Genomic DNA, 26,801 nt, shown 5'->3' with positions numbered 1-26,801 from the left:
TTTTCACATCTCGCTATACATAGGCATATATATCCACGCACTTCCTGAAACGTAAACATCCCACATTGTTGAATATGCCATATATGGAGGTTTTTCAGGAGAGAGAGTTATTGTCTGTTGGCGGCTCGATATTGCTAACCTCTTGGATATGATGCGCTGAAAAAGGTCGGTTGATTACTTTGGTGTCACATTTGAACTCGCACTCGTTTATAAACATATATATTTTTAGCATATTAACTGTTACAATTCGCTACTTTGAATGTATGTGCCCCACATGTTTTGTAGGGTTACACTACTCTTTATTTTCGTCAACTTCAATTCAAAAGTGTGCAAATAATTAAAAGATGAAATGCTAAAAAAAGCAAAGAGATTGAAATGAGGAATCAGACTGCTTTGTTTAGATCAGATTTGGACATTTTACGCCCCCGGGCATCATGCAGCCCTGGACATCTAAGTATTAATTGAAAATCAACCGTAAACTGGGCCCTGTAATGCGCAAGGCTGATAGGCTTTAGTGAGTAAACTAAAAGGACAACTAGTTATTCAACTTGGTTAAGTGAAATATGACACGCCTTTCCACTGCACACGAGCGACAGACCGGAAGTCATTCCACTGCTGCATGGAGCTGCGTAGAGCTTCGATCATACAAGGAAAATTCGGATCCGATTTGAGCTGCGGATCCGTTAAAATATTTGAACTCCTGCTGCGATTAGAACGGATGTGATGTGTTGTCTTATAGCAGATCCGTGCGCGGGAGGTGACAAGAACCAAGTAGGCAGCTTCACACGTATATCACGTCATGTGCATAGACTGATTATTACCTCAGACAAACGATTTAACAAATCCAGATACAGATCCTCTCTGGTGATCATTTGTATGCTGTAGTGGCATATCAATCTCAGATATTCAACTTTACTTTAGTGCACTTGTTCAAGCTCAACACTGGTTAGATTTCTCTCACTCGCTCTAAAACTGCCCCAGTGTCTAATGTGGCCCGTTGGGGAAAATAATTGCCCACCTCCAGGTTTAAATCTACAATTACTCAAAATAAAACTCACTGTTTTACAAGTGGGGTGAAAATGTTTATACAAAATCAGTGGAATTTAAATGAGAGGGCAAATTTAAGTCTTTTTTTTAATATAATGGTTTTTAATGGCTTTTGGAGTCGATAATAACCAGTCTATTGATTTCACATGTTTTTAGAAATGTAAAACATGATTGTTGCCATAATGATAACATTAATACGAGATGCTGCTAGTTGGCTGCATTCAGGAGACGAGTTACAGATGCAAACAATTTGAAACGATAGCGTAGATTTCCATTTCCAACTACTGTATTTATTGTTTTATTTAAGAAAATTTATTTGAGTTTGGAAACTGCTAAATATAATTTTCATTATTTTCTGTTTGCCTGATTTATTTTTTTTTTTTGTAGCGTTCACTTGATTTAGCATGTTTGTTCTTCTATATTTGTTTTATTTTGTATCTCTTTTCTCTTACCCTTAATTTTAGGCTTCATGAAAATTGTACATAACCCTATATAGATACACTAACTGGCCACTTTATTAGGGACACCTTACTAGTACCGGGTCAGCCCCCCTTTTACCTTCAGAACTGCCTTAATCCTTATAGATTCAACAAGGTACTGGAATATTCCTCAGAGATTTTGGTCCATATTGACATGATCAGTTGCTGCAGATTTGTCGGCTGCACATCCATTATTTCAATCTCCTGTTCCACCACATTCCAACAGTGCTCTATTGGATTGAGATCTGGTGACTCTGGAAGCCTTTTGAGTACAGTGAACTCATTATCATGTTCAAGATATATATTTATGACACGGTGCATCATCCTGCTGGAAGTAGCCATCAGAGTATTGGCCATGTCTACATGCCTAAATGCATTGAGCTGCTGCCATGTGGTTGGCTGATTAGAAATTTTCGTTAACGAGCAGTTGGACAGTTGTACCTAATAAAGTGGCCGAAGAGTGTATAATTAAAAGCATTTATGTATATACTCCTGTCAGGCACAGTATCAAAAGATGTTGAACTTGAAACAGCAATGTATGAAACAGCATTTCTGTACCTCTCTCTCTCTCTCTCTCTCTCTCTCTCTCCTTCACAATTAATGTTAACATTTGTTTGAACCAGAACAGAATCTTCAGCATGGCAAGTGCCCAGCAATCCGCTCAGGAATTCCTCCAAAATGGCCGCACTTTGCTAATTACAGGTCATTTAAATTGTGATCATATAATTGAAGCCCTAAACAAGTGCAAGCTTTTCATGAACCATGAACTTAATTCAGTTAAATCTTCAGAAGATAATCAGGTCAAGATCAGAACTATTCTGGACATGGTTATTTCTATGGGAGAGGAGGCATGCTATGCATTTTTAAAAATACTTGACAAAAAAAGATTTCAAGTATTTCCAAGACCTGGTTTGGGCTATAGAGATTTGCATCACTGGATTAGCTGCTTCTCCTTTCGGGATGAACCACAGTCTCACACTGCAAGCAAAACAGGTACCAAGCACATCTACTCTGAACTTTTATTAAATTGTGATAATTAATACTTTTGATAATTGTGTCAGGTGTTTTAAATTAGTCATTTAAATCTTACATTTAATCAGAGCCGTATGACGACAGTTGGGGAAGACAAAGTAGCATTACTAGATTCAAGATGAGGCAGCCTGACTTGGTTTATCAAAGACCACCAAAAAAACTAGCCAGCCATTTTGTCAAATAATTGTAATTTTGTGACAAAAACAGTCTAGTTTGGATGACTTGCATTATATACATGTTGATATGAGATGTTAAATATCTAAAGTTCATTAAAATTGTAGAAACTTGGCGACGTGTCTGATTAAAACACTGGAAGTAGTACCAGTGCTTTTCTCTATTCTATCAAGCCGAAAAAAACTTAGTAGCAGATCACACGTAGCAGAATCACAACTCAGTTCACAGTTTTCAGGAGGACAACAGCATAAAAAAACAGGATAGAAGGAATGTACTGTTAGGATGCTAGAAGGATACAGGATGGTCTTAAGACACTACAAACAATACAAAAAGGAAATTAAATCACACAAACAATCAATAAACATCACCATGTACAAAGTCCAAATAATTATGTCTTAACAGATCATGGAAATCTAAACAATTCAAATAAATCCAAACTATACAACTGAGAAAAATAAACATACTTAATGGATCCCAAAAAAAACTAGGTAAAATATAAAAATAATCAGATTCTCATCACACACACACACACACACACACAAAACCTTAAATTAGAATAAGTTGGGACAGTATGAAAAACACAAATAAAAAAAGTAGTAATTTCAAAATTTATTTTTTTGATTTATTTTTTTACCTTTTCATTGCAGACAATACAACAAGCATTTGATGTGTTCCGCATATTTTTAATTTTTTTAAATAAACACGTTTTCCAATTTTGGTTCTTGCAACATATTTCAAAAAAGAAGTTACAGTAAATTATTTACCACTTTGTAATGTTACCACTCCTTTTCACAACATTTTAAAAAATGTTTAGAGATTGAAGACACCAAGTGATGAAGTGTTTCAAGTGTAATTTTGTACCAATCTTTCTGCAAACAAGTCTTAAGTCTTCCTGGGCGACAGTACGGGGTCTTCGTTGTCAGAGGTCGGGACTGTAGTCAGGCCAGTCAATACCCGTATCCTCTTCCTCCGCAGCAAAGGTCTTTGTAATGTGTATTTCTATAATTTTGTCATGTATTTGTTGGCAAACTGGCAATCCTCTGATCATCTTTGCTTGGACTAGACCTTTCTTGGATGCTGCTTTTGTACCTAATCATAATTACAATCAACTTATTTCAAATTACGTAATTATTTAACCAATTTACCTGATTACTTGCCCTAAATTGCTCCTGTACCAACTTTTTTGAAATGTGTTACAAGAACCAAAATAATGTAACACATTAAATAATGTTTGTTTATATTGTATGCAATGAAATACAAGTCAAAGTTCATACATTCACTTTATTTTCGGCTTAGTCCCTTTATTACAAGTGGTGCTCGCTGCAGAGCCATTTGAGGAGAGCTGAGCTCCAGCGAGGGGGAGCTTAAGCTTGAGCTCCACCTTTTTTGCACTTCTTCTACGAGTGATGTCACTGAGGGTAGGGTTAGGGGTGGGGTTGGTGTACGCATTAAAACAGCTTACAGGAGGAGCGACAGCTCATGCTCCCCCTCGCTGGAGCTCAGCTCTCCTCAAATGGCTCTGCAGCGAGCACCCTCTCTTATTCTGGGGTTGCCACAGTGGAATGAACCGGCAACCTATCCAGCACGTTTTACATAGCGGATGCTCTTCCAGCTGCAACCCATCACTGGGAAACACTCATACACTACAGACAATTTAGCTTACCCAATTCACCTGTACCGCATGTCTTTGTACCTGTGGGGGAAACCGGAGCACCCAGAGGAAACACACGTGAACACGGGGAGAACATGCAAACTCCACACAGAAATGCCAACTGACCCAGCCGAGGCTCGAAGTAGTGACCTTCCTGCTGTGAGGCAACAGCACTACCTTTTGTGCCATTGCATCACCCCACAAGTCAAAGTAAATTTAGAAATCACCACTTTGTTTTTTTATTTGTGTTTTCCATATTGTACTTACTTTTTCTGATTTGGGGTTAAATATTTTGTATTGAGGCACAGGGACTTGGAGAGGCATCAGATATACCTGACCAAAGCTAATTTGGTCCAGTTTAGGTTTATGATTTCTAACGCAGAATAAATCCTGGTCCGGAGCAGGTTAGCCGCATGTACCATAAGTTACCATGGCAATAAAACCCAATCAAAATCAATCATCTGCCCTTTTGAGCCCAGAAACTCAAATTAACTGCATATTTACCTGGCTAAAAACTCAAACAAAAGGCAAAAATATATTGTATTAACATTTCATCAGGGATATTTAGACCATGTTTCACTAAGCAATTGTTGTATCACTAATTAAACTTTTATTTAAAATATATTTTCCAGACTCAGATCCTTGTACCAAATACCAGCACCTTTTGAGATGGAAAGCAAGACAAATACAGGATGAAAAATGGAACCAAAGTATGAATTTCTTAAAAAAAGAACAAAAAATGAAGCCCTTCATGTACATACCGCTAGTTATGGATACTGATTGCGGCACAGTTTCAAAACAGAAGAAGAACAAGGGATCAAAGAAATCTCGCTCTAAGAAACTGAAGACATGCATTCCAACAGACAAGAAAATATTGTCTCCTAAAGATTTATTAATGAATGACGAAAAAAACATCCTGCTTGTGGGGAAACCTGGAGTGGGCAAGACAACAGTTGCTCTAGAGATTCTCAGACTCTGGACTGAAGAGAAAAGTCCAGAGAGTTATATGTTTTATTTTGATGAGCCACTGATGAGAGTCTTCTCTCAGACTTCATATCCACAGACGTTGAAGGATCTTCTTTATGAGAAGTACTTATCTCCGCAAGAAGAAGCAGATCATGTGCTGGAAAATATTCAGAGAAATTCAGAGAATGTTGTTCTAATTTTCGACGGTGTCATGGATGTGACTGAAAACTCTGTTATCAAGCAGCTCATGGAGAAAAAACTTCTAAAGGATGCAAAAGTCTTGACCACTTGCAGGCCAGAAGCCGAGGATACAGGTTACTTGTCAAACTGGCAATCTTATCGAGTGGAGGTTCAGGGCTTTAATCACAAATCAATCGGTGAATACTTTAAATGGATGTTGGGAACAACAGATGACATGGGTGCTTTGGAAAACCCAGAGCTATTCAGTTTATGTTCTGTACCGCTGTATGCATTCATAGTAACTGCCTGCATTTCAGCAATTCCTACTAAAGAAAGGAGTAAGCCATTGACCGTTACTGAGATGTATGTCCGCATTTTTCGCTTTTGCATGAAACAACATGGAAACCAAAATGTGGAGTACTTAGATAAGTACATTGCAGACAATAAAAGGGATATCATGAACTTAGCACAAGCTTCCTATCAAGCAATGCAAGCAAGGACTGTGAATCTGTTAGATCATGAAGACAAATTTGTGCAAAATGCATTTTTGACAAGGAAATTTGGGAACCCATCTACAACCTCTTGCAACGTGTTTGCCTTCCTGCATAATACAATGCAAGAGTTTTGGGCAGCTCTCTTTCTCATTTTAAATCCTGACTATATCACCAGTTTGTTGGATCAATGCCGCAGCGATGAAGATGGGAAATACCTCAAATATATAATCCCGTTTTTGATTGGACTTCTCTCTGATAATCTAGTTGACCTTATAAAGTGTTTGATGCCAGTAAAACAGATACATGCCACACGTGCCAAATACTTTCAACAGATTATAGATACTTTCCTCTACACTGAAGAACAGAATGAAGAGGGTGATTGTGAGCAGTATGTAGAAGCTGACAACATTCTGTTTGTGTGTCGATGCCTTTATGAATATCAGTCTCCTGAGGCATGCCTAGTTTTCCTGGAAAAGCTTCAGTATGAGATTGATTTAGAGGACCAAACACTTGATCCTCACCAGTGCTGTGTAGTATCCTATGTGGTTAATCAAGCTAGGCATCAGAATATTGATCTGGACCTTATGGATTGTAATATTACTGACCCTGGGTTGAAACTACTTCTAGGCTCATTAAAAAATATAAGAAGTCTGAGGTAATTCAATACATTTCTACTCAGTTTGATCAATGCATGGCAATTACGACAATTATATACTGTTAAAGTATCTTTCTCCACTTTTTTACCTAGGTCGACAAACAGGTTGCAATCTCAGATGTGGAGAGTGGCTCTTGAAGCAGAACAGTTTTCAGATTTTGATAGCCTGCTTAGCTCATTCAGCTTTGAAATGCACCTTTGCATACATGAAATACTAAATCAGAAAGTGTTTCATAGGATAGGAGAAGTGCTTAAAAAGAAAAGATCAAACAGTGTTCATCTTTTTCTGCACGTAAAGGAAAAATTCATTACAAGACCGTTGCAGATGGCCATTTTTGAGAGTTTACCCAACATTGCAACCATTAGGTACAACCTGTTCACATTTCATTTTGTTCAACCATTTAAATCATTGCTTTTTTAACTTATGTCAATAAGTTTTCTGTATTTTTTATAGGATTTTTCCTCAGCAATTTCAAGTAGCTGTAGAAACAAAGCTCTATCTTCAAGGAGCTGTTCATGAGATGGAAACAGGTCATCGATGTGTAAGGAATCTGCTGTCAGTTTTCAGCAAAAATCCAAGAGAAAACTTTGAGGAACTTTGTAGAATTTTGCTGACACTTTATGAAGATGTGAAGAACTTGGATGTTCTCTCATTATTGCAACCTGTTTTCTATGCAATGCCACCCACATGGGTTGTACATCCTTCAACCCCGTCATTGTCACTGCTCCTCCAAACCATGAAAGCTCTAAATTTAAAGAAGCCTGCCGAACTAGATCATGCCACGTATCCGCTAAGTGAACTTAAACTATTTCTACAGTGTATTCCCTACATTACAGAAATTAGGTCAGTAAATATACTTTTTTTATATATATTGTGATACTATTTTTAGGTATAGTTTGTTAAAATATGTATACTTTCATTTAAAGAGATATATTATATCATCATTTTACTTTAACTCCACTTGTCCTAAACTTGAAAAGAAATTGAAATTCTGTCTTCTGTGAAACAAAGGTTTCAGAAGGTGGATAACCAAATATTAAACAGTAGCCGTGGATCCATGTCAGGATCCATGAGTATTAATTTTGGTCCACGAGTTCAGCTAAACAAATTTTAAAACAGCTTTTTTTTTTAATTATTGCAGGTTCAGTGCTGCTCTCAGACAATCTGATGATATCCACAAAATTGTGAAGACTGTGGCTGATCTTTTCATTCTTGCATCTGAATGTGGAGAGAAGGAACTGAAAAGGCTTTCTACAGCATGCAGTTACTCAAACTTTCCATTTTCCGGAGAAAGCAAAATTTTGCAGAGCATTTTCTTTTTAGGTCTCTTCAGCCAGCTGAAGGAACGTTCATCATGGCAGACAGTACTACTAGTACTGAAACCTATTCTAAATGTTGCCCCTTCTGTATGGACAGTGGACCTACTAAAACTAGAGAAGACATCTGTTTTTACTGAACTTCTAAAGCTTCAGGCCCTTCGAAAACCTGTAGAGCTTATGAGTGGATCATGCAAAAAAGAAAAACTTAGGTTTTTCCTAAATTGTTTACCCTATGTTTCAGAATTTCGGTGAGTTGACTTGCTAAGTTAAAATTTACATGCTTAACATATTTTCTTTGTCGCTAAAGGGATAAGCCAAGTCACCTTTATTTTTGAGGTGCTTTATACAAAGCAGATTGTCAAAGCAGTTTTACAGGGATGAACATACTATAATAAAAATTAGATGCAAAGCTTTTTTTATTGTAAATCAAGCTTGTGTAAACATTTCCTTTTGAACCACTGACTCAAACCAAACCAGCAAAGAGAAAAGTGCATAGTGACAATGTAGTTTTACCTTGATTTTACATTACTTTTACCTCTTTAGTGGAACCATGCATCATAATACAGGTTAATTTTACTTTGAAACTGCAGTCAAACTTTTTTCAGTTTTACAAAAATGTAGACTAAAATGTATTTTCAATGTGTGTGTTGGAAAATATCTTGGGAGAAACCACGTCCAGTAAAGAGACCAGTTCTTATTTGCTCAAATAAAAGATGAGGCAATTTAGCTATCAGTAGACAATTTACTTATCAGTAGCCTTGAGCATGATGAGTGTCCATCTTGGAAAAGGTGTTGATTATTGGAACAGACATGCTGTGTTTTCTGTGCAACTATGCCTTCTGACAGTCACCCAATCACCTTTCTGCAGGGGCTCTGCATCCAAAGCCTTATCTAAAGTCCTGGCTACCCTCAATTAAAGTTTGGGTGCATGTTTCTAATTCTGAAATCTTTGCAAGCCTGACTATTTTCCTGTATGAATCCCTCATCACAGATATGCACTAATAGAGAGAAACAGTAATTATTTAGAATGTTGTTCATATGAGAAGAACAACAGAAGTTAGATGAAGCTAGATGAATCAATTGTTAGTTGATTCTGACTTCCTTGTTAATTGATTCAAAGCTAGAGGTACAAACCAATAAGAAGCAGTTATGACAAAATCCAGAAGCCCACAGAATTGCAGATCACAAGAAGCATCTGTAGCCTGTTGACACAAAAATAGTTCATTCTGTCATGATGAATTACTCTTGTGCCTTTCCAAACCTGTAAGATTTGTATCTTCTGTGAAACATAGAATCTCGATAACATAACAATTTTTACACAATGACAGAAGAGAAAAGTGAAATATGGCACATTCTTTATTGCATTTTGTTGGTTTGTTTGTATGGTGTCTTGCTTAATGTTATTGTAAATACAACTCATTGGGCCTGTTTCTGTAAGGAGGTTTAAACAACTCGGAGTTTAAACTTGAACTCTGAGTTGATTTACCGAGAGATTAAAAACTCAGAGTTTTCGGTTTCAGAACAGCTGATCTGAGTTGGGTCAATCAACTTTGAGTAGACCAACTCAGAGTTAAGCGCGCACACTGTGACTATAAAAAGGCATTATCTATGGAGCGCAGATATTACGAGTCACCATGGAAAAATCTGAAAAAAAGAGATCAGCATTTTTTTCTCCAGTGGAACTTGATGTGCTCATGCAAGCCTATGGCAAATATGAGCATATATTTAAAAAAAAAAGCAACACCACTGCATCGGCGAAACAGAGACAGTTAGCGTGGGAAAACATAGCTGCTCAAGTTAATGCGTAAGTTTACATTTAAAATATTTAAAGTATTTGATTATTTTAGCATTTTAAGTACATTGAAGTTTTATTTGAAAACGAAGGTAATTTTGCAGCTATTTATTTGAAGCAGGTGTTATTGCATTACATTACATTAAATAGGCTACTGCATAGTTTCTACAACAATTTTTTACAAAACAAAAATGCATAAGCCTATAACTTTAACTCACTGTTCAGTACAATTTTTTTATTTAATGTTCCGACTTTTACATGCGTTGACCAGTTTAAGATAAACTTTTTAAAATTGACATTTAAAAGTGTGTGTCTGTCTTTTTTTATGAATCGAGAGATAAAGGTTGATATGACATTTAGAATGTAAGCAGTATTAAAAAATAGTTTTTAGAACAAGTAATAATCTCATTAATGTAGTTACAGCACATGTCCCTGTCAAAGGTCAGTTTATTTAAGCTAATTATATATTATAATTTTTGTATTTTTATTTTTGCTATAATATGAAAGGTAAAAATTAAAACTATGGTATTAAATCTAATTGTAATTTTCATGTAGGTGCAATCCTGCAGGCATTAAAAGAACATGGCAGCAGCTGAAAATGAAATATAAAAACATAATTCAATCAGGTAAGGTTTGATAATGTCATAATTTTTTTAAAAAAAATGAAATTTATCATGTAAATGCCAATAAATGTGTAATGGTATTTATGCAGTGCTTTTTTTATTTTTATTTTTTATTGGACGTCTCTTCAGCCAACAGAAAGAAGGCAGAGGCTCGCAAGACAGGAGGAGGCCCTGCACCACAACCCCTTACTAATGCTGAGGAGATGGCCCTGAGTCAGAACACTGGAAGGCCAGTGGCTGAGGGAATACCAACAGGGTGTTCTTCAGAGCCTGTTACTCCCCAGGACACAAGTGCCTACATACAATGTAAGAGGGCTACACACACACACACACAGATATAAATATATATATATATATATATATATATATATATATATATATATATATATATATATATATATATATATATATATATATATATATATATAAATTAATTAATTTACTTTCATTTTTGCATTGGTCTCAATAGATTGTGATGGCAATATCTGCCTTTTGGAGCCTACTTTCTTAACAAATCCCCAGGCAGTTGTAAGTATCCTAATTTCTTGTGTATTGAGTAGGCTAAGTAATAGTATAAAGTGTGCTCAACCAAATGCTCATTTGCTCAGGATGAAGTGGATGATGACACCATTTCTGCTCATACAGAGAGGCCTATAGAGGTAATTTTATGTCTGTAGGCATCAAACAATCTGTACAATTAACTCCTTACATTTTTGTGTTCAGTAAGCTATGTAAGTATCTCTAAGTATAAACATATTCTTGTCTTCCCCATCACCACCTTCCAGAGTGAGGAACAACAGGAAGAGGAGGTGGAGGAGGAGGGTCCATCTACTTCTTCTGCACACATGAACACAGTTCAGTGATGTACAGTAAATGCCAGAGCTTAATTCAATGGAAGTCATGTACAACATAACGTAACCCTAAACTACTGTGTTTTCAGTTACCAGTAAAGCAGTTATATAGGCTGCATCTGCTAAAACAAATTGAAAAAACGAATAAAGAAATTATATACTTGGATCGGCAGATCCTAAAGAGCGATTTGGAAATCGAGATCCTGAAACACAAGCTACAGGTAAGGTGTATATTGTTTTTTAGTGGATTATGAAAAAGTTTGAAAAGAATACAGAAATTTAACAGTTGCTTTTTAATTTGTAGGAAATAAAGAAGACTAAATAAATTGTTGTGACTTGTTGATTTATTTCTTTATTTTTTATTTTTGTGGTGGCTGATTTAATCAGAGAATGAATTGTGACATATAAGGTCTCGGACCACCCTTCCATCCTGGAAATCTGCAGGGTGGATGGGGTCTTCCTCTGTAGCTTGTATGTGTAGGGCAGGATGTGGTTCCCCTCTAAAAATGGCAATATTATGGAGAACTACACATGCCACAATAATGTCGCAGGCCCTCTCAGGGGTGACCCTGAGGTGACGTAGGCACTGGAAACGTGCTTTCAACAGGCCTATAGTCATTTCCACCCTGCCTCTAGTTTTGCAGTGTGCCACATTGAAGCGCTGCTGTGGCCCTTGCTCAGGTTCTGGGTAAGGGGTTAGCAGTGTAGGCTGGCATGGGTAACCCCTATCCCCCAGCAGAAAGCCATCAATCTCCCCTGTAAAAAAAAAAAAGACACATTGGTTTAGTGCTGCATTAAAATGCCCAAGTGTGTAGTTCATACATTAACTTACCACTTTGCAGTCTGTTGCTTAGGGTACACTCACGATATATCCGTGAGTCATGAACAGAGCCAGGCCACTTGGCTTCAACATTAGTGATAATATGTGCAGCATCACATATAATCTTCACAGTGGAAAGAATAAGATATGAGATATAGTATTGCTATGTGTTGTTTAAACAATTTAAACTGCATAACTCAACGTACCTGCACATTAATACTGTGGATTGACTTCCTGTTAACATAGTCTGACTCATTTTCAGTTGGTGCAATGATAGGTATATGTGAGCCGTCAATGCATCCAACCACATTGGGGAATCCTAAAGGTAATTTTAAATATTACAATACTTTCAGAGGTCACAGCAAAATGTTATTAACTAATTCTAATAAATATATATATATATATATATATATATATATATATATATATATATATATATATATATATATAAAATAAATAAATATATATATATATATATATATAAATAAATATATATATATATATATATATATATATATATATATATATATATATATATATATATATATATATATATCCATATATTTAATATATATATACATATATATATATATATATATATATAAAATATATATATATATATATATATATATATATATATATATATATATATATATATATATATATATATTTCATATTAAATACATTTCAACCAGCTTGAATGCTACAAACCAGCAATTCTGTAAAATTCCTCCTTGATGACTCCCAGGGGTTTGTGGCCAGGAAACACTACAAAAATGTGCAGAAAGCGTTTCAGAGCAAGGCACACTTTCCGTACAGCTCTGCATACAGTAGCCTTACTAATATGCTCCGCATCCCCGATATTGTACAGAAAGCTTCCATTAGCAAAGAAACGTAAAGCTGCACATAGTATCTGCTCGGATGTAAGAGCACGGCCACGATGGGTGACGTTAGTGATGTAAGGACGGATTAGATTATGGATATATGTAATTGATTGCAACGAAAAACGGTACCGCTCAAACAAAAATGTATGTGGAAAAGACAAAAAATCCACTCTGGGTCTCAAAACCCTTGCTCGACGTAAATGTAATTCTCTTCGAATTAATACAGCCTCCTCATCTACGGGATCTTCCAAAAAAGGACAGGCCATTGTTCTTTGTGTGACTGAAATGAAGGTAATGAACGACTAAAGCTAAGGCAAAAAATACCGCTTCGTCTTTAAAAAAGGGGAGGAGACCGACAGAAACTCAGAGTTTAGAGAATAAAACCTGCTCCGGACCAGGTTAGATTCACAGAGTAAGTTACCACAGTAACTGACTCTGAGTTAAAGTTACCTTTCTTTCAGAAACAGGCTTGACTTACCCTGATTTCTCGAGTTTAACAAACCTGCCATTTTGAAACGGAAAACCCAGAGTTTCTCTCATTTCAGGGTTAAAATACTCTGAGTTTTCAGTTAACCTCCTTTCTGAAACAGGCCCATTATCTCTCTACAGCTGTGATGAGCAGTTTTTCCAGACCGTTTGTGAGGTCCTTTTAACTGACAGTGAGTGGAATCCAAAACAGATTGCTGAGCTTTTGAGATCCCTTGGTTTTAGCATATCGTTGATTGGCATGCTGTCAAGTCACCTCTGCAAAGCTGTTGGAAGTGTTTTTGAACAGCTGGAAAAAGACTGCATCTCTCTCAATCTTCTCCCTCAAAATATCTCTTATCAAGGTTGTGCGTACCTCTTTTCAAATGTGAGAAAGCTTAAAACCTTGAGGTAAAGGTTTTTGTGATGGAGATTCGTTGCATAATTTCAGTTTTACTTGAGCCACAAGTTGAAGTAATCATGTTCCTTTTCTTCTTTTTTTCAGAGTAAATGAAATTGCAGCTTCAAAGTTGACAAGACTGGCCAGGTCAGACAAAGAAATACACCCTATAACTGTGGAAGAACTGTCTGTGGTTTTGTCGGACTGTAATTTGCAAAAAAGAGAACTTTGTCAGCTATTAAGCAGCCTGACTTCCCTTCTTAGAGTCTGGACAGTCCACAGCTTGAACCTTTCAGAGTGTCAAATTGAGCCTCACATGTTCATTTGTCTGCTGTGTCATCAGAGTCCCCTATCTATTAGGTAAGTGTCTTTTTACCTTTAGTCTACTAAATGCTAAAGGCATATATTTTGTAGTGTAAATGTCTTACTTTTCTTAACGTCTATTTGAAGTGTTCATTTACTCTATCAATTTAATAAATGTGTTTTATTTACAATAATTCTGTGACAACAGATTTCATGAAGACACGCTGCAACAGTTAGCAGAAGTTGTGTGTGATGCTCAAGATGAAAACCTTACACAGTTGTTCCTGGAGAAAATTGATGGCGATTTGTCACCTTGTTGTTTGTCCTGGGATGTGTTATCTTGTCTAATTCAGGTCGCCAAAAAAAAAGTGACAATAGACCTTTCAGAAGACAGATTTAATGTTCTAAACATTCCACGTCTTCTTCCTGTACTGGACAAAGTCTGTTTTAAAAGGCAAGACTCATACAGTTAGATACAGTATTTGATTATAAAAAAGTAATTCTATTGAATTTCTTTCTTGATTAAACAGCATAAGTCCACTGATGGTCAGGGCTGCACTAAAAGAGATATATGAAGAACGAGCAGGTCATCTGATTGTGAAATTAGTCCAATCTTCAGCTAACCTGATTAACCTCTGCATGAGAGAGCTGGATTCAGCTGATTGCAAAGCCCTCTGCTTTGCCCTGCACTATAGTGATGGAGTTAAGCTCAACCTCTTGAACTCTGTCATTCCAAATAATGAGACTGACAGCATTGTTAAACTCATGCACAGAGTTTCAGAACTGAGGTAAGTAGCTCAAAATATTTATGTGCAGTTTTTGCTCAAAAATGCTCACTTTTGCATTTCAGCCATTGCTAAACCCGCTATTTGTACTTTATTTGACTAGGGTTGATAGAAAACTGTTGTTGAAATTTCTTCAGAGGTCTAAGAACATGTGGAAACAAGGACATGCCCTCTTGACCGCTCTGAACAACAAGCTGGACTTCTCCTTCAGTTCTTCCCTCGACAGTGGTTTTGCTCAGGAGAAAGGGGATCTTCTAACTCTGTGTCATTTGGATTGTGAAGCCATTACTTCTGCTATTAAAACATCAACATTTGAGACAGAATTAATTTTATATGACTGCCAAGCAGAGGATTCTGCACTTGAGACTCTATTCCCTGTTCTGCACAAAGTGCATCTTCGGTGAGTCATCAAATATATTTACATAAATGATAGTAATAGTTTGTGCTATAGTTTCATAGAAGGCTACATTTTTACTGTTGCAAAAATGTCTCTCAACAGCTTGGGCAAAAGCCTTCTCTGTCAGCTTGTGACATTAATTTCCAATGCCCCCATGGCTATGTCTTTGAAATGGGCATCTTCACTTTCCAAAGCACTTGGAAAAGAGCTGGACCTCAGTGACACTCCTCTTAATTACCGTACCTGTGAGTCTCTGCAGTTAGTCCTGGATTACACAGAGGATCTTACACATCTCAATCTCAGCCATTGCCAGATTACAGATGCATGCTTAGACCTTTTCCTCCCTCACCTTCACAAAATACTGACATTAGAGTGAGTATATAATCAGAAATAAGAGAAATGACCAGGCTGTTTTTAAAAAAGCTGCTAATTGTATTTGTTTATTTGTTTTTATTTTGACATTACTGATGCAGGGGTGATAGCGTTCCGGCACCACGCCGGATTTCCGGCGTACTGTGGCTGCGGGGGAAAAAAATCAGGTTCACGGATATTGATCTGTCATTTCTCTAGATTCACAGAATTCACTCACTGCTGAAAGCGCCGGATTGGTTTTATTAAGTGCCATTTTGTGTGCTCGTGAATCATCTTTTGAGTGTAGACGCCATGTAAATAAAAGATTAATTGTGTAATTTAGAGAGCTTTATAAATTATAACGGATCTTTGTGAGATCTCTATGAACTAAGATTAGTGACGCTTTTTAGTGATAATAAGAGGAGCGTGCTTTGCACTTTCCAGGCTATAATCCATTCAGAATTTGTATGAAACTTTCGTTTTCGGCACATATACGCTGATATGTTTTGGGAATGACATCTGCATATTTACGCTGGGTTTATTCTCGAAATAACGGTGAAGCAATAGACGGGACAAAAATATATTTCCCCCTTCTCCTTAAACAATAGTGTTTCAGCTATGAAATAGTTCAGTTTTGTATGTAGCCTAATGTCAAAGTGTTTATAATTAGTTTCGTTTTTGTATTCAGCTTATTTAGAAAAACGTTTGGAGCATTTTAAAAATAAGTTGTTTTTTTTAACGAACAGCGCCCAGCGGAAGACCATCATTGTCTGTTTGATCAGTTTGCCTTCTCAGATCATCACGACTTGCCTAAAATAAAAGATATAAAACAGTTCAAGTATAAAACAATGGTAGCTTAAACGTTAAAGAATGTGTGCTATTAGGCGCATAGTTTGCTTATAAAAAGCTTGCTGGACATCGAGGCACCAGAGCAATCACTTGCATTTTTTCAGTGGGAGCAATTTAAAGTTATCCGTCATTTTTGCTCACAAAGTACGAGTAATACATCAAAAAACGTTACAGCGTTTTTATAAAATAAAGAAAACCAAAATGATGCGCTTTCTGTCGTCTGGTTTTTGAACAGGAGCGCTTAATAAAATGAAGCAAAATGTATATGCCTCACAGACATAATAAATATATTTATAGAAAGCTTTAAATTATTGCTTGACGAAATAAAACAAATCGAAAACAAAAAAACTCCTTCATGTAATCCGTAAAGATGAATTTCTAAAGGCGAGTCCAAGAGGAGATTGCCAGTCAGGATCTTTGCGACACTGACTCAGAATAAGTTTATTAATAAATAATTAAGATATGTCCTTACTCTTTCCTCGACACATTCATTGTTATTTGTTTTTGCCGGTGCTTGGGGCGAGTTTTAGCTTATTGTGTGCGCTTGAACGCGGATTCACAGTTTTAACATGGAGTGACACGACATCTGACGTACAGATGACACTGGCACATGCCACTGAGTGTAGTGACACTTCCGGTGGCACGTCCGGTTTTCCACTGTCATGTGTCACTCGCTAGTGGCATGTGTAGTGACCTGTGTCACTCAGAGTGTCGCGCTGCATGTCACTGCAGTGACATCGACACCCGGCGAAGCTTATGACATTAATTAACACGAGCAAAACCATATTTAATCATTACGCGACTTTTAACCTAATTTATCGCGTCGCAAGTTAGTTTATTTGCTGAGCTACTCCACGATGTTTTAATTTAAACGCATTTATTTGATGTATTCGTAGTCATACTTCCGTACGTAATATAGTCATTTGACAGTACATGTCAGTCAAATTTATTGTGGCATGCTTATGTATGGGAGGGGTTACACTTATCTGTTGTACTGTATATTATTGCATCCTGGCAGTTCCTTTGTTCCCTACAATATAGACTTCACTATGTTTTTAATTCATTCATTTATTTTATTATTTAACTTATTTTCATTTTAAGGTATTTTAAATAATATCCTTTAAAAAGTTATAATAAAATGCATGTTGAAAACTCATAACATTTATGCATGTAAGATAACAGGTGTCATTTGCCTAATGATTTTTAAATATTAAAGCAAAGAGACTTATAAGATTAATGTGCTTATAACGTGCTTATACTGACACCTACTGGCACATGTCACAAGATCACTGACACTGGCATGTGTCACTGACATTACTGGCATGTCTAAAAAGAGCCACTTGACAATAATGATGATCAGGGTTATACATAGGCTGTTAATATATTTGGGCCCAGGGGCCCACAAGTTATGTGTTAAAAGTGCGTTGCATACATAGTACCCCCACACCTACTCACCTCAGGGGCAAGGAAAAAAGTTCAGGCTCAGGAATTTTTTCCACTATCAGCCCTGCTGATGTGTTAACCACAGTTTTTTTGCTTGTTTTTTCAGTTTTACAGGAAATTACATAACTGACAAAGGTGTACTGAGACTACGCACAGCCTTAGATGTGAACCATTTCACAAAGGCAATATGGTAATTATGGTGTTATAGTTTAATTAACTCTATTCCACTTTTATTGAAAGAACACCTAACATCAACATATAAAATAAACACAAATTAAAATATTGCAGAAAAATATAAAATAGAGCTCAGTGTAAAGGGGGATTAATAAGACATCCTAAGATATGTTAAAAGCCTAGTAGAACATTAGTTTTTCAGTTTTATTTTAAAGTTCAAAGATTGAAGACAAAATCACAATGCACAAAATCAACTTGTTAATTAATATTTGTTTATTCATGTGCACAGCCTTTGTGACAATCACATAACAGAGATTGGCCTCCTGATGGAAGAATCACGCTTTGAAACCCAACCGGCTAGTACGAGATGCTCTCAGAAGTACATCACAAAAGATTTGCAATCAAACAGCAAAACCGAAAAATCAATGACAGCTTTTGTTCAGGTAAACAAAGAGGAAGGAAGACATGTAATTTGTTGTGTTTATATTTCACTTGTGTTGGCTGTTAGATATTTTGAACAGCATTATGAATTGATTGCTGACTGACTCAAGATGTCCTTGCTGCAGTCTGTAGCACGATGAGCTACTAGATCAGATCCAATACATAGTGGACAATGTAAGACCCATGCTGCTGTGACAGTTGGGTTTAGGGTTGGGGTAGGTGTAGATGTTCATAACTATTACGCCCCGAGTCTAGGGGAAACAACAATGGCATAATAAACGAAGAAAAACAAATGTGTTGGGGTGGTGGATTTCCCAAACAAAACAAAACATAAGGCAAAATATTCCCTTCGGTCGACAACCAAACTCACACACTCAGTTGAGGGTATATATGAATAGATTTATTATAGAAAAATGTGGTTAATATAAATAAGCATCTCTTCAGGGTGACCACAGGCCAAAATAACAAACAAAAGAATCTATAAAGTAAATACACTAAATTACCTATTACTATTTAAAGAAAAATACAAAAAGTTTACCTTACTCCCTAAACATAAACATAGTCAAAAGTAATCAAATAAATAGGCAGGCCACCCCTGCACGCTCAAACTCTCAAAATATTTTAACGTATGAGGAACATCAGTACAATATTGGTTGTTGGTCGTCGGCCGGAGGGGTGAGGGAAACCCAGGAGCTCCACTCCAAACACCGAACGCAGCAGAAATTAGCTCCCCGAACCCTGCCGGAAGCTCCTTCTTATACATGCCTCCTAGACCAGCAGTCAATCAGAACTCAAGGTCACGTCGCTATGGGAGCCTATGGAATAACAGAAAAACAGCAAGAAGGCGGGACAAAGAAAAAGGCGTGCAATTGGCAATAATAAATATATAAATAAACTTCAGTCGTAACAATAACACACAATGTAATTGGTAATTTATTAATTAATATAAATAATTCTCATTTCTACCCACAACTGCTCAAGCATACACATCCATTATGTATTGGACCTGATCGAGTATGTCATCATGCTACTGGTTGCAGCGAGGACACACTCAACTGACCAGCACAGGGAGATTTACCAGATCAGCTTCCTCTCCCCGGATGATGGGCACTAGTATTGAGTCACATGTTTGGTAGTCCAGCATATTGAACCGGTGTTCGCGGACAGCTCATGCCTTCACTGCAAGGACATGTCCACAACTGCAAAAGGGACCACCTCTGCTGTTCTCTGCAAGCCGGTTAACACTCAGGCAGGCATGAGGATTACAATGGGGGCTAATCTATCGCCTTCAGGCTAGTGGATCCCTCGCTTCTCCACAGTGCACTTCATCCAGGCTTCAGGAGAGTGTGATGGTTCATCCTCCGAAATGGCTGCACTCTCACTTGATGACACCGGGGACCAGATGTCCATCGCGACATCGTAGGGTGTGCTGTCATGTTCTGTTGACAGTTTAGATCAGCTTCCTCCTTCTGGGCTGGTAAGCAAAGCTCAGGACTTATGCTTGAACATGATGACTGTACTTTTCCGGGCTGCTTCGACAGTGGGACTGGAGGTGAAAGCCATCCCAGTCCCACCACTAGACCGACTAGATAGGTGCTATATGGTACCTAACAAGAGGGCCAGACCCTCTAAGACCCCCATACCTTCTCCCTGGAGGTGCTGGTGAGTTCACGCAGGCATAAAGGGCAGATTTCTCTGATGGTGGAAGCAGCCAGGGGGTATGAAGCTATCCCACAACTGAGCTCGAATAATTTCAGAGGCTTCTGGGGCATATGGCATCTGCAGCCGCTGTCATGCTGCTCTTATTGCTTCATATAAGACCACTTTATCATTGGCTTCATGATCTGGTCCTCAAATGGGCATGACGCGTGAGGACATACCGTGTGATCAACACACCACTCTGTTGCTGCACCTTCAGTGCTTGGTGGGACCTTGATTTTCTACGGGCTGGGGTGCCCTTAGAACAAGTGTCTAGGCATGTTGTCGTCACAACAGATGCTTCCAGCACGGGCTGGGGAGCCATCTGCAATGACCATGTAGCTGTGGGTTCATGGACCAGATCCCAGTTGCATTGGCATATCAATTGCCTGGAGCTGTTAGTAGTGTTCCTTGCTCTCCACCGGTTCCGACCGATGCTGGAGTGGCAACACGTGCTGGTCAGGACGGACAGCACGACAACGTTGTCGTATATTAACCACATGGGGGGTATACGCTCCCGTTGCATGTTTCCGCTTGCTTGCCATCTGCTTCTCTGGAGTCAGATGCAGATGAAATCGCTGCACGCAATTCATATTCCAGGCTAGCTCAACCATGCAGTTGATGTGCTCTCACGCCAGCTTACATTACCGGGAGAATGGAGACTCCACCCCAATGTGGTTCAGCTGATATGGGAGAGCTTCAGGGAAGCCCAGGTAGACCTGTTGGCTACTCAAAAAAAACATCCATTGCCTGTTGTTTTATTCCTTGACCGAGGCCCCCTTCAGCACGGATGTGCTGGCTCACTGTTGGCCCTCGGACATGCAAAAATATGGATTTCCCCCAGTGAGCATGTTTTTTTTAGTTTCTTTGTTTGTTTTTTGTTTGTTTTTGTAGTTTGCTTCTCTGGCCCAACCGAGCTTGCCAGATTAGCATTGTGTTATCTTTCCTTCAGAATAGGTTGGAGCCTAGGCTGTCACCCTCCACACTAAAGGTTTAGTTGCTGCCATCTTCGCTCACTATGATGCAGTGGATGGCAGCACACCTGGGAAGCATAATCTAATCATCCGGTTCCTCATCCGGTTCCTTCCATGCTGTCTTGTATGCGCTCTGCGCTGTTATGTGGACCGCACTCAGAACGTAAGATCTTCTGAGCAGCTCTTTGTCTGTTATGGTGGTCAGCAGAAGGGAGGTGTCATACCAAAACAGTGGTTGACCGAGTCGCCCGGGAGTGAGTGTCACCCGGGAGTGAGTGCACTCAACAAGGACTGTAGCTTTCAACAGTAGCTAAATTTCTAAAGCACACTCCTAATGACTCCAGCACCAGCGGAGCTCATAGACATTCATTGACCCGTTTTCTTACTTGTTTAGCATACTCCCATTAGTGTCTCTCCTAGACGCATGTCTCCATTCCCTCCTTTAGGGATCATGGGTTACTGACATAACAAGGACGTTGTACTGGTAGGTTTTCTTGCTGCCATTTATCTTTGCCTTTTTTCCACATCTTTTTCTTTTCTATGAAATTTGAATAGTAAAAGTAGACATTAGAGTGCAGAAAAAACTGAAATCTTCAGGTCATGCTAATTCAATACAGTTCTGATGAGGGCAACATTAATATTTGAGAATAAACAAACTTTGATGTGAAAAAAATGAATGAGCAAAACTGTAGTCGTTTTTCAGTGCCTACCATGAGTAATCAGTTAACAACTTGCAAAAGTTTTGTTATTCTTGAAATGTGTAGTAAAACATTTGAAAACATTTTTAAATCTCTTACTTCATAGAGGGAAGATACTGTAAAGGAGTTTGAACCTGAAATAGCTGTAATTAATGGCGAGATTTCCTATAGGTGAGTAAAGAATGTCTTTTTTTTATATTCATAATTTCAAATTCAGGCGAGGCAGTGGCACAGTAGGTAGTGCTGTCGCCTCACAGCAGGAAGGTCGCTGGTTCGAACCTCGGCTCAGTTGGCGTTTCTGTGTGGAGTTTGCATGTTCTCCCTGCCTTCGCTTGGGTTTCCTCCGGGTGCTCCGGTTTCCCCCACAGTCCAAAGACATGCGGTACAGGTGAATTGGGTTGGCTAAATTGTCCGTAGTGTATGAGTGTGTGTGTGTGGATGTTTCCCAGAGATGGGTTGCGGCTGGAAGGGCATCTGCTGCGTAAAAAACTTGCTGGATAAGTTGGCGGTTCATTCTGCTGTGGCGACCCTGAATTAATAAAGGGACTAAGCCGACAAGAAAATGAATGAATGAATTTCAAATTCATAATTTAAAATATATTTTGGTATATAATACTTTCTTAAAATCTCCTTAATTTGTATTGTAGGTTTCAGTGTGAATCAGAAGGCTTTTTCATGTGCGGCGCAACTGGACTTGTGTTTGGAATGAAAAGCAGTGGATGTGTAGAGTACAGTGTAGTTCACTGGGATCCCTATCACCTCATCAACACTCGCTATGAGCCTGCCGGACCTCTGTTTGATATCAAAACCCCTGCAGGAGAAATCTATGAACTTCATCTCCCACACTGTGAAACACATGGTAAATGACAACACTAGTTACATTGGCAGTAAATACAAAACCTGTATTGAAAAAAATAATAAAATGTAAAAATAACACTTAAAGCTCCCTCGAAATTAAAATACAGATTTTTAGATGTTAGTATCAGTATGTTAGGGCTCTATTTTGACGCTTTCAGGGCATGTCAGAACGCATTTTTGCTAATTTAAGGATGGGAAAATCTGCTTTGCGCCGTGGCGCATGGTCTAAAAGGGTTGAGTTCATTTTTTTAATGAGTTATAGGTGTGTTTTGAGGATAAACCAATTAGAGTCTCAGTTCCCATTCCCTTTAAGAGCCAGCTGTGTCGCGCCATAAGCACATTCGCTATTTACAGGATGTAAAGTAAGTCTAAGTGGAAAAACTGAGCATTTCACTAGCAAACAGTTAACAGTTTCTTTAACAGAAAACTGTTAAACAGAGCATCTTCTGCAAGAGAATGAGAGATAATGGATCTACTTTCACTTTCGCTCTTGGATATAGAAACCTTTACGCACAGACATCAATTAGTCTATAAATAATTAATTGCGTTTTTTTAAGCGCAAATATTCATTTCAAAACTATTTCTAAATTCAGTTCTAATTTGCAGCAAACGAATAAATGAACAATAATAACGAAGTGTGTTAAAAAACCTGATTTATACCCTAAAACACATGCTGTGCCCCATTTGGTCTAAAACCTGACAGGTGGGCAAATCTAAGCTTGTTTTAATAAAAAAATCTAAATATGGATATAATAAATAATGCTGCTAATATTAATAACATTATACAAAAGCGAATGGTTATGAATGAACTGAAAAAGCCTCCCGAGATGAAGAAGACATAAAAGCAGTGATTTTTCATATTTATGTAGGCTAGAAAATAATGTTTTGTAATATTTTAATCCTTTGTATTTATATCCTATATCTATTCTTATTATATCCTATATATATCCTTAATATTTAAATTTTTTCATATGTAAAGATATTTGCCTATTGCTCTCTTGTGCATATTAAGCAGTGTGTAAGCGAGGCGCAACTCAGCGCTGGAGTTTAGACCGGGTTTGTTTAGGTCTAATGAAAAATCTATTTTAGTTTCTCAAAATAGCAACGTGCCAGCAGTGCGCCTCAGAACGCCTTACATTTTAGACCAAAACACCTATGGGCGCACATATGAGCGCTAATGCATTTGCTATTCAATCAGCGTAGCGCAACACCTCAAAACGACTCTTGCGCCAAGCTAAAACTAGCAAAAGACTATTGCGCCGCGCCTTGCGCCACATTGCGCCAGGTGTATGATAGGGCCCTTAGTCTTAAGGATATCTACAGTATAAGCTAGTGTGCCCAAAACAGTAACAAAATTCACATTAAAAAAATATAAACCAAAGCTTGCAGTTTGTCACTTCTGCTCAAATGGATAAATGATCACCTCATACTTTAGTTTCTCATCAAATCTTCTGACCAACTCTCGTATTTGACATGACCCAGCCACCCCCATGCAAGACACTTTTTATTTGCTTTTCATTTCGATGCGCTTAAGCTCAATTGCTCTCACTAGCAGAGCTGATAAAAACGAAATGCTTTTAGCTGTTTTTTGAACAAGGGAGGGACTGCAAGATGTCCTGTCCTGTCTTCATGTTTCAGCTGTATATAGTCAGGTTATAATATAGTTTTAGTTTGTGGTAAATTCATGGGTAAAATAAGGAAAAGAAGCCTTTCTTCACAATTTGAGCTTGTTAAAACTTTGCATTGTCTTTCGACTTGGTTAAAAAAATACTAGATACTAGATAAGAACTGTTGCCAAACAAATTATTTAAAAATTGGTAACCTCTAAATTGTTTCCTTAAAGTTTGATTTCCACTTAAATTAGACAATTAAGGTGGGTTTAGTTGGTCATAAATTTATCTATTTAATGTAAAGTAAAATGTAATGAATGTATTTATATAGCGCATTTATTGTGTATGGCGATACACCCAAAGCTCTTCATACCACCGCCACTGTGCAGCATGCATTTGGATGATGCGACCACAGCCACAGGACAACAGCGCCAGTGTGCTCACCACACACCAGCTATAGGAAGAGTGGAGAGACGGTGATGAAGCCAATTTGGTAAATGGAGATGATTGGGATGCCATGATGGGTAAGGGCCAATCAAGGGAGTTTGGCCAAGACACTGTTTACGAGAAGTGCCATGGGATTTTTAATGACCACAGAGAGTCATGACCTCAGTTTAACATCTCATCAGAAAGACGCATATACTGTATTGGTTTAGTGATGTTTATTGTTTACTGTAAATATGTTTTCACAGCATTGATATAGTAACAAATTTTGTTCTTGTGTCTTTTTCTTTATGTCTACAGTTGATGCAATAGGAAATATTTCAGTGATTCATATGCACAACAAGGACTCTCGGGAGTTCCTCTCTCCATTTAAAATGTCAAAAACGCATGTAGCTGTAAATATCTCTGGCTTATCTACCTATGGCACTGTGTATGAGAACGATGAACAAAGCAGAAGCATCCGTGGACAAGTGCTCCTGTTTCATGAACCTGATTTGTCAGAAGCACAGCAAAGACTGTGGGTTTTCCTATTGCCAGGAAACATACCACTCTCAGAGGTCAGACCTCATTTAATTTGTACTTCTTGTGTTTGTATTTAAATTGTAATAAACACCCTCATCTTCTTGTTTGATCAACAGATAAAAGCTCGACAACAAGAGTATGTGTATATCCAGACCACCTCTGACTGTAAACTAAAGACAAATGCAAAGTACACACTGAGCTCTAAAAAAGCCACAAGAGTCCAACCAAAGGTAACTAAATTTAGAGATTGTTTGTCTCTGACATTTGTATCTCCATCTAGTAGGTAAAATATGTTTGTTTCAGAAGAGAATCTGAGTTATATACAGTATCCAGTACATAGAATATGAAAAATGTGTATTTCGCTAACCTTAGAAAATGTTCTTTAGGGAAAAGTATTTGAACTCTTGCATGCTGGTAATTACCATCCTGCATTTGAGGTCTTTTTTGATAAAGATGTTACTGAACTCCGAATTAAAATTCAGCGTAAAATGAAAGAAAGCAATAAGATTACCTTTAAAACTGCATGGAACCGCTGGATAACTCTCAAGAAAAGCACAAGTAAGTAAGATTTAATTGGTGTTTGTTCTTTGCACACTGTAAATAGCATTTAAAGTTAAAACATTTTCTTGTGTAACCTTAGATAAAAACACACACTCGACAGCTGAAGAACATTCAATCCTTGGAGGTACAACAATATTTCACTTAAGCATACAGATTTTTTTCTGAAGTTCATTGGAGAATTTAACATTTGTGATAATCATTTGTCTAGAAAATAAATGGATATCCGATCTTGGTGAAATCATGGAGGATCTTAAAATGGATGATTTCAAGAAGCTCAAGAATTTAATGCGTCAAACTAGCAAAAGGACTCCTATTCCTTCAATGAGACTTGAAAAGGAGGAGGACAGATGTGAGGTGGCGAATCTAGTTGTTAAGACATGGGGATTTAAGGAATCAGTGAAAGCCATTCGAGAGTTCATGAAGAAGCTGCCTCGCAACGATGAATTTGTGACTGACCGACTGAAGCCATATGTGACTCTATTTAGCCTTGAGGTTAGAGGCTGATCACAGACCAGGCAATCAGACCGTAAACAGACCTCAATATTAAAGCACTTTACCTAAACACTCAACAACAGATTTCCTCAGACTGGCATTATATCAAATCATGAATTGTTTTTTGGTTACTTCAACTTTGAATTATAAGTATACGTGTGGTTTTGTAATTGATTTGTAAATAAATGTTTGAGTTATTTGCATGTAAAAATTTGCAACCAACAAAGTAATTTATCCTGAGGCATTATATATTGTAAATATATTTATATGTGAAAATTGTGCTCAGAGTTCATTGATTATTTTTGTATTGTTTGGTCATGAAAATGGAATGAAAAGGCAATGATTTAATAAAAGGTTAATAAAGGGAA

At 37.6% G+C, this 26,801-nt stretch overlaps 1 protein-coding gene across 13 annotated transcripts; it reads left to right on the top strand.

Moving 5' to 3' along the window:
• Positions 1 to 96: 96 nt before the first annotated feature.
• On the top strand, positions 97 to 26,801 carry LOC101885004 (uncharacterized). 13 transcript variants are annotated; one of them, XM_087260976.1, is made up of 22 exons: positions 97 to 165; positions 2,150 to 2,519; positions 5,016 to 6,678; positions 6,772 to 7,044; positions 7,133 to 7,522; positions 7,821 to 8,246; positions 13,578 to 13,844; positions 13,939 to 13,980; positions 14,098 to 14,193; positions 14,345 to 14,590; positions 14,667 to 14,924; positions 15,025 to 15,321; positions 15,421 to 15,690; positions 18,068 to 18,151; positions 18,425 to 18,578; positions 22,053 to 22,117; positions 22,594 to 22,805; positions 25,159 to 25,415; positions 25,497 to 25,610; positions 25,767 to 25,938; positions 26,021 to 26,065; positions 26,150 to 26,801. In XM_087260976.1, the coding sequence occupies exons 2-22, from the start codon at positions 2,165 to 2,167 to the stop codon at positions 26,443 to 26,445; spliced, it is 5,982 nt and encodes a 1,993-aa protein (XP_087117102.1). In that variant the 5' UTR covers positions 97 to 165; positions 2,150 to 2,164; the 3' UTR covers positions 26,446 to 26,801. The 13 variants fall into 13 exon arrangements, 9 of the variants coding, with proteins under 9 accessions (XP_087117102.1, XP_087117104.1, XP_087117099.1 ...); XM_087260977.1 differs by lacking the exon at positions 97 to 165 and adding an exon at positions 612 to 771 and having other exon boundaries at positions 2,155 to 2,519; XM_087260980.1 differs by lacking the exon at positions 97 to 165 and adding an exon at positions 612 to 771 and having other exon boundaries at positions 7,133 to 7,220.

This window comes from Danio rerio, chromosome 7 (assembly GCF_052040795.2).
Source record: "Danio rerio strain M-AB ecotype USA chromosome 7, GRCz13ab, whole genome shotgun sequence".
In the NCBI taxonomy this organism is placed as follows: domain Eukaryota; kingdom Metazoa; phylum Chordata; class Actinopteri; order Cypriniformes; family Danionidae; genus Danio; species Danio rerio.
Note: the sequence above shows the minus strand (reverse complement) of the source record. Positions and strands in the feature narration are given on the sequence as shown.

Coding starts and splice junctions, on each gene's coding strand:
- LOC101885004 (XM_087260972.1), top strand. CDS start 724: ATGTGTTGTCTTATAGCAGATCCGTGCGCGGGAGGTGACAAGAACCAA. Junction 7,523..7,820: donor CCCTACATTACAGAAATTAG/GTCAGTAAATAT, acceptor TAATTATTGCAG/GTTCAGTGCTGCTCTCAGAC. Junction 18,152..18,424: donor CATTTCACAAAGGCAATATG/GTAATTATGGTG, acceptor TCATGTGCACAG/CCTTTGTGACAATCACATAA.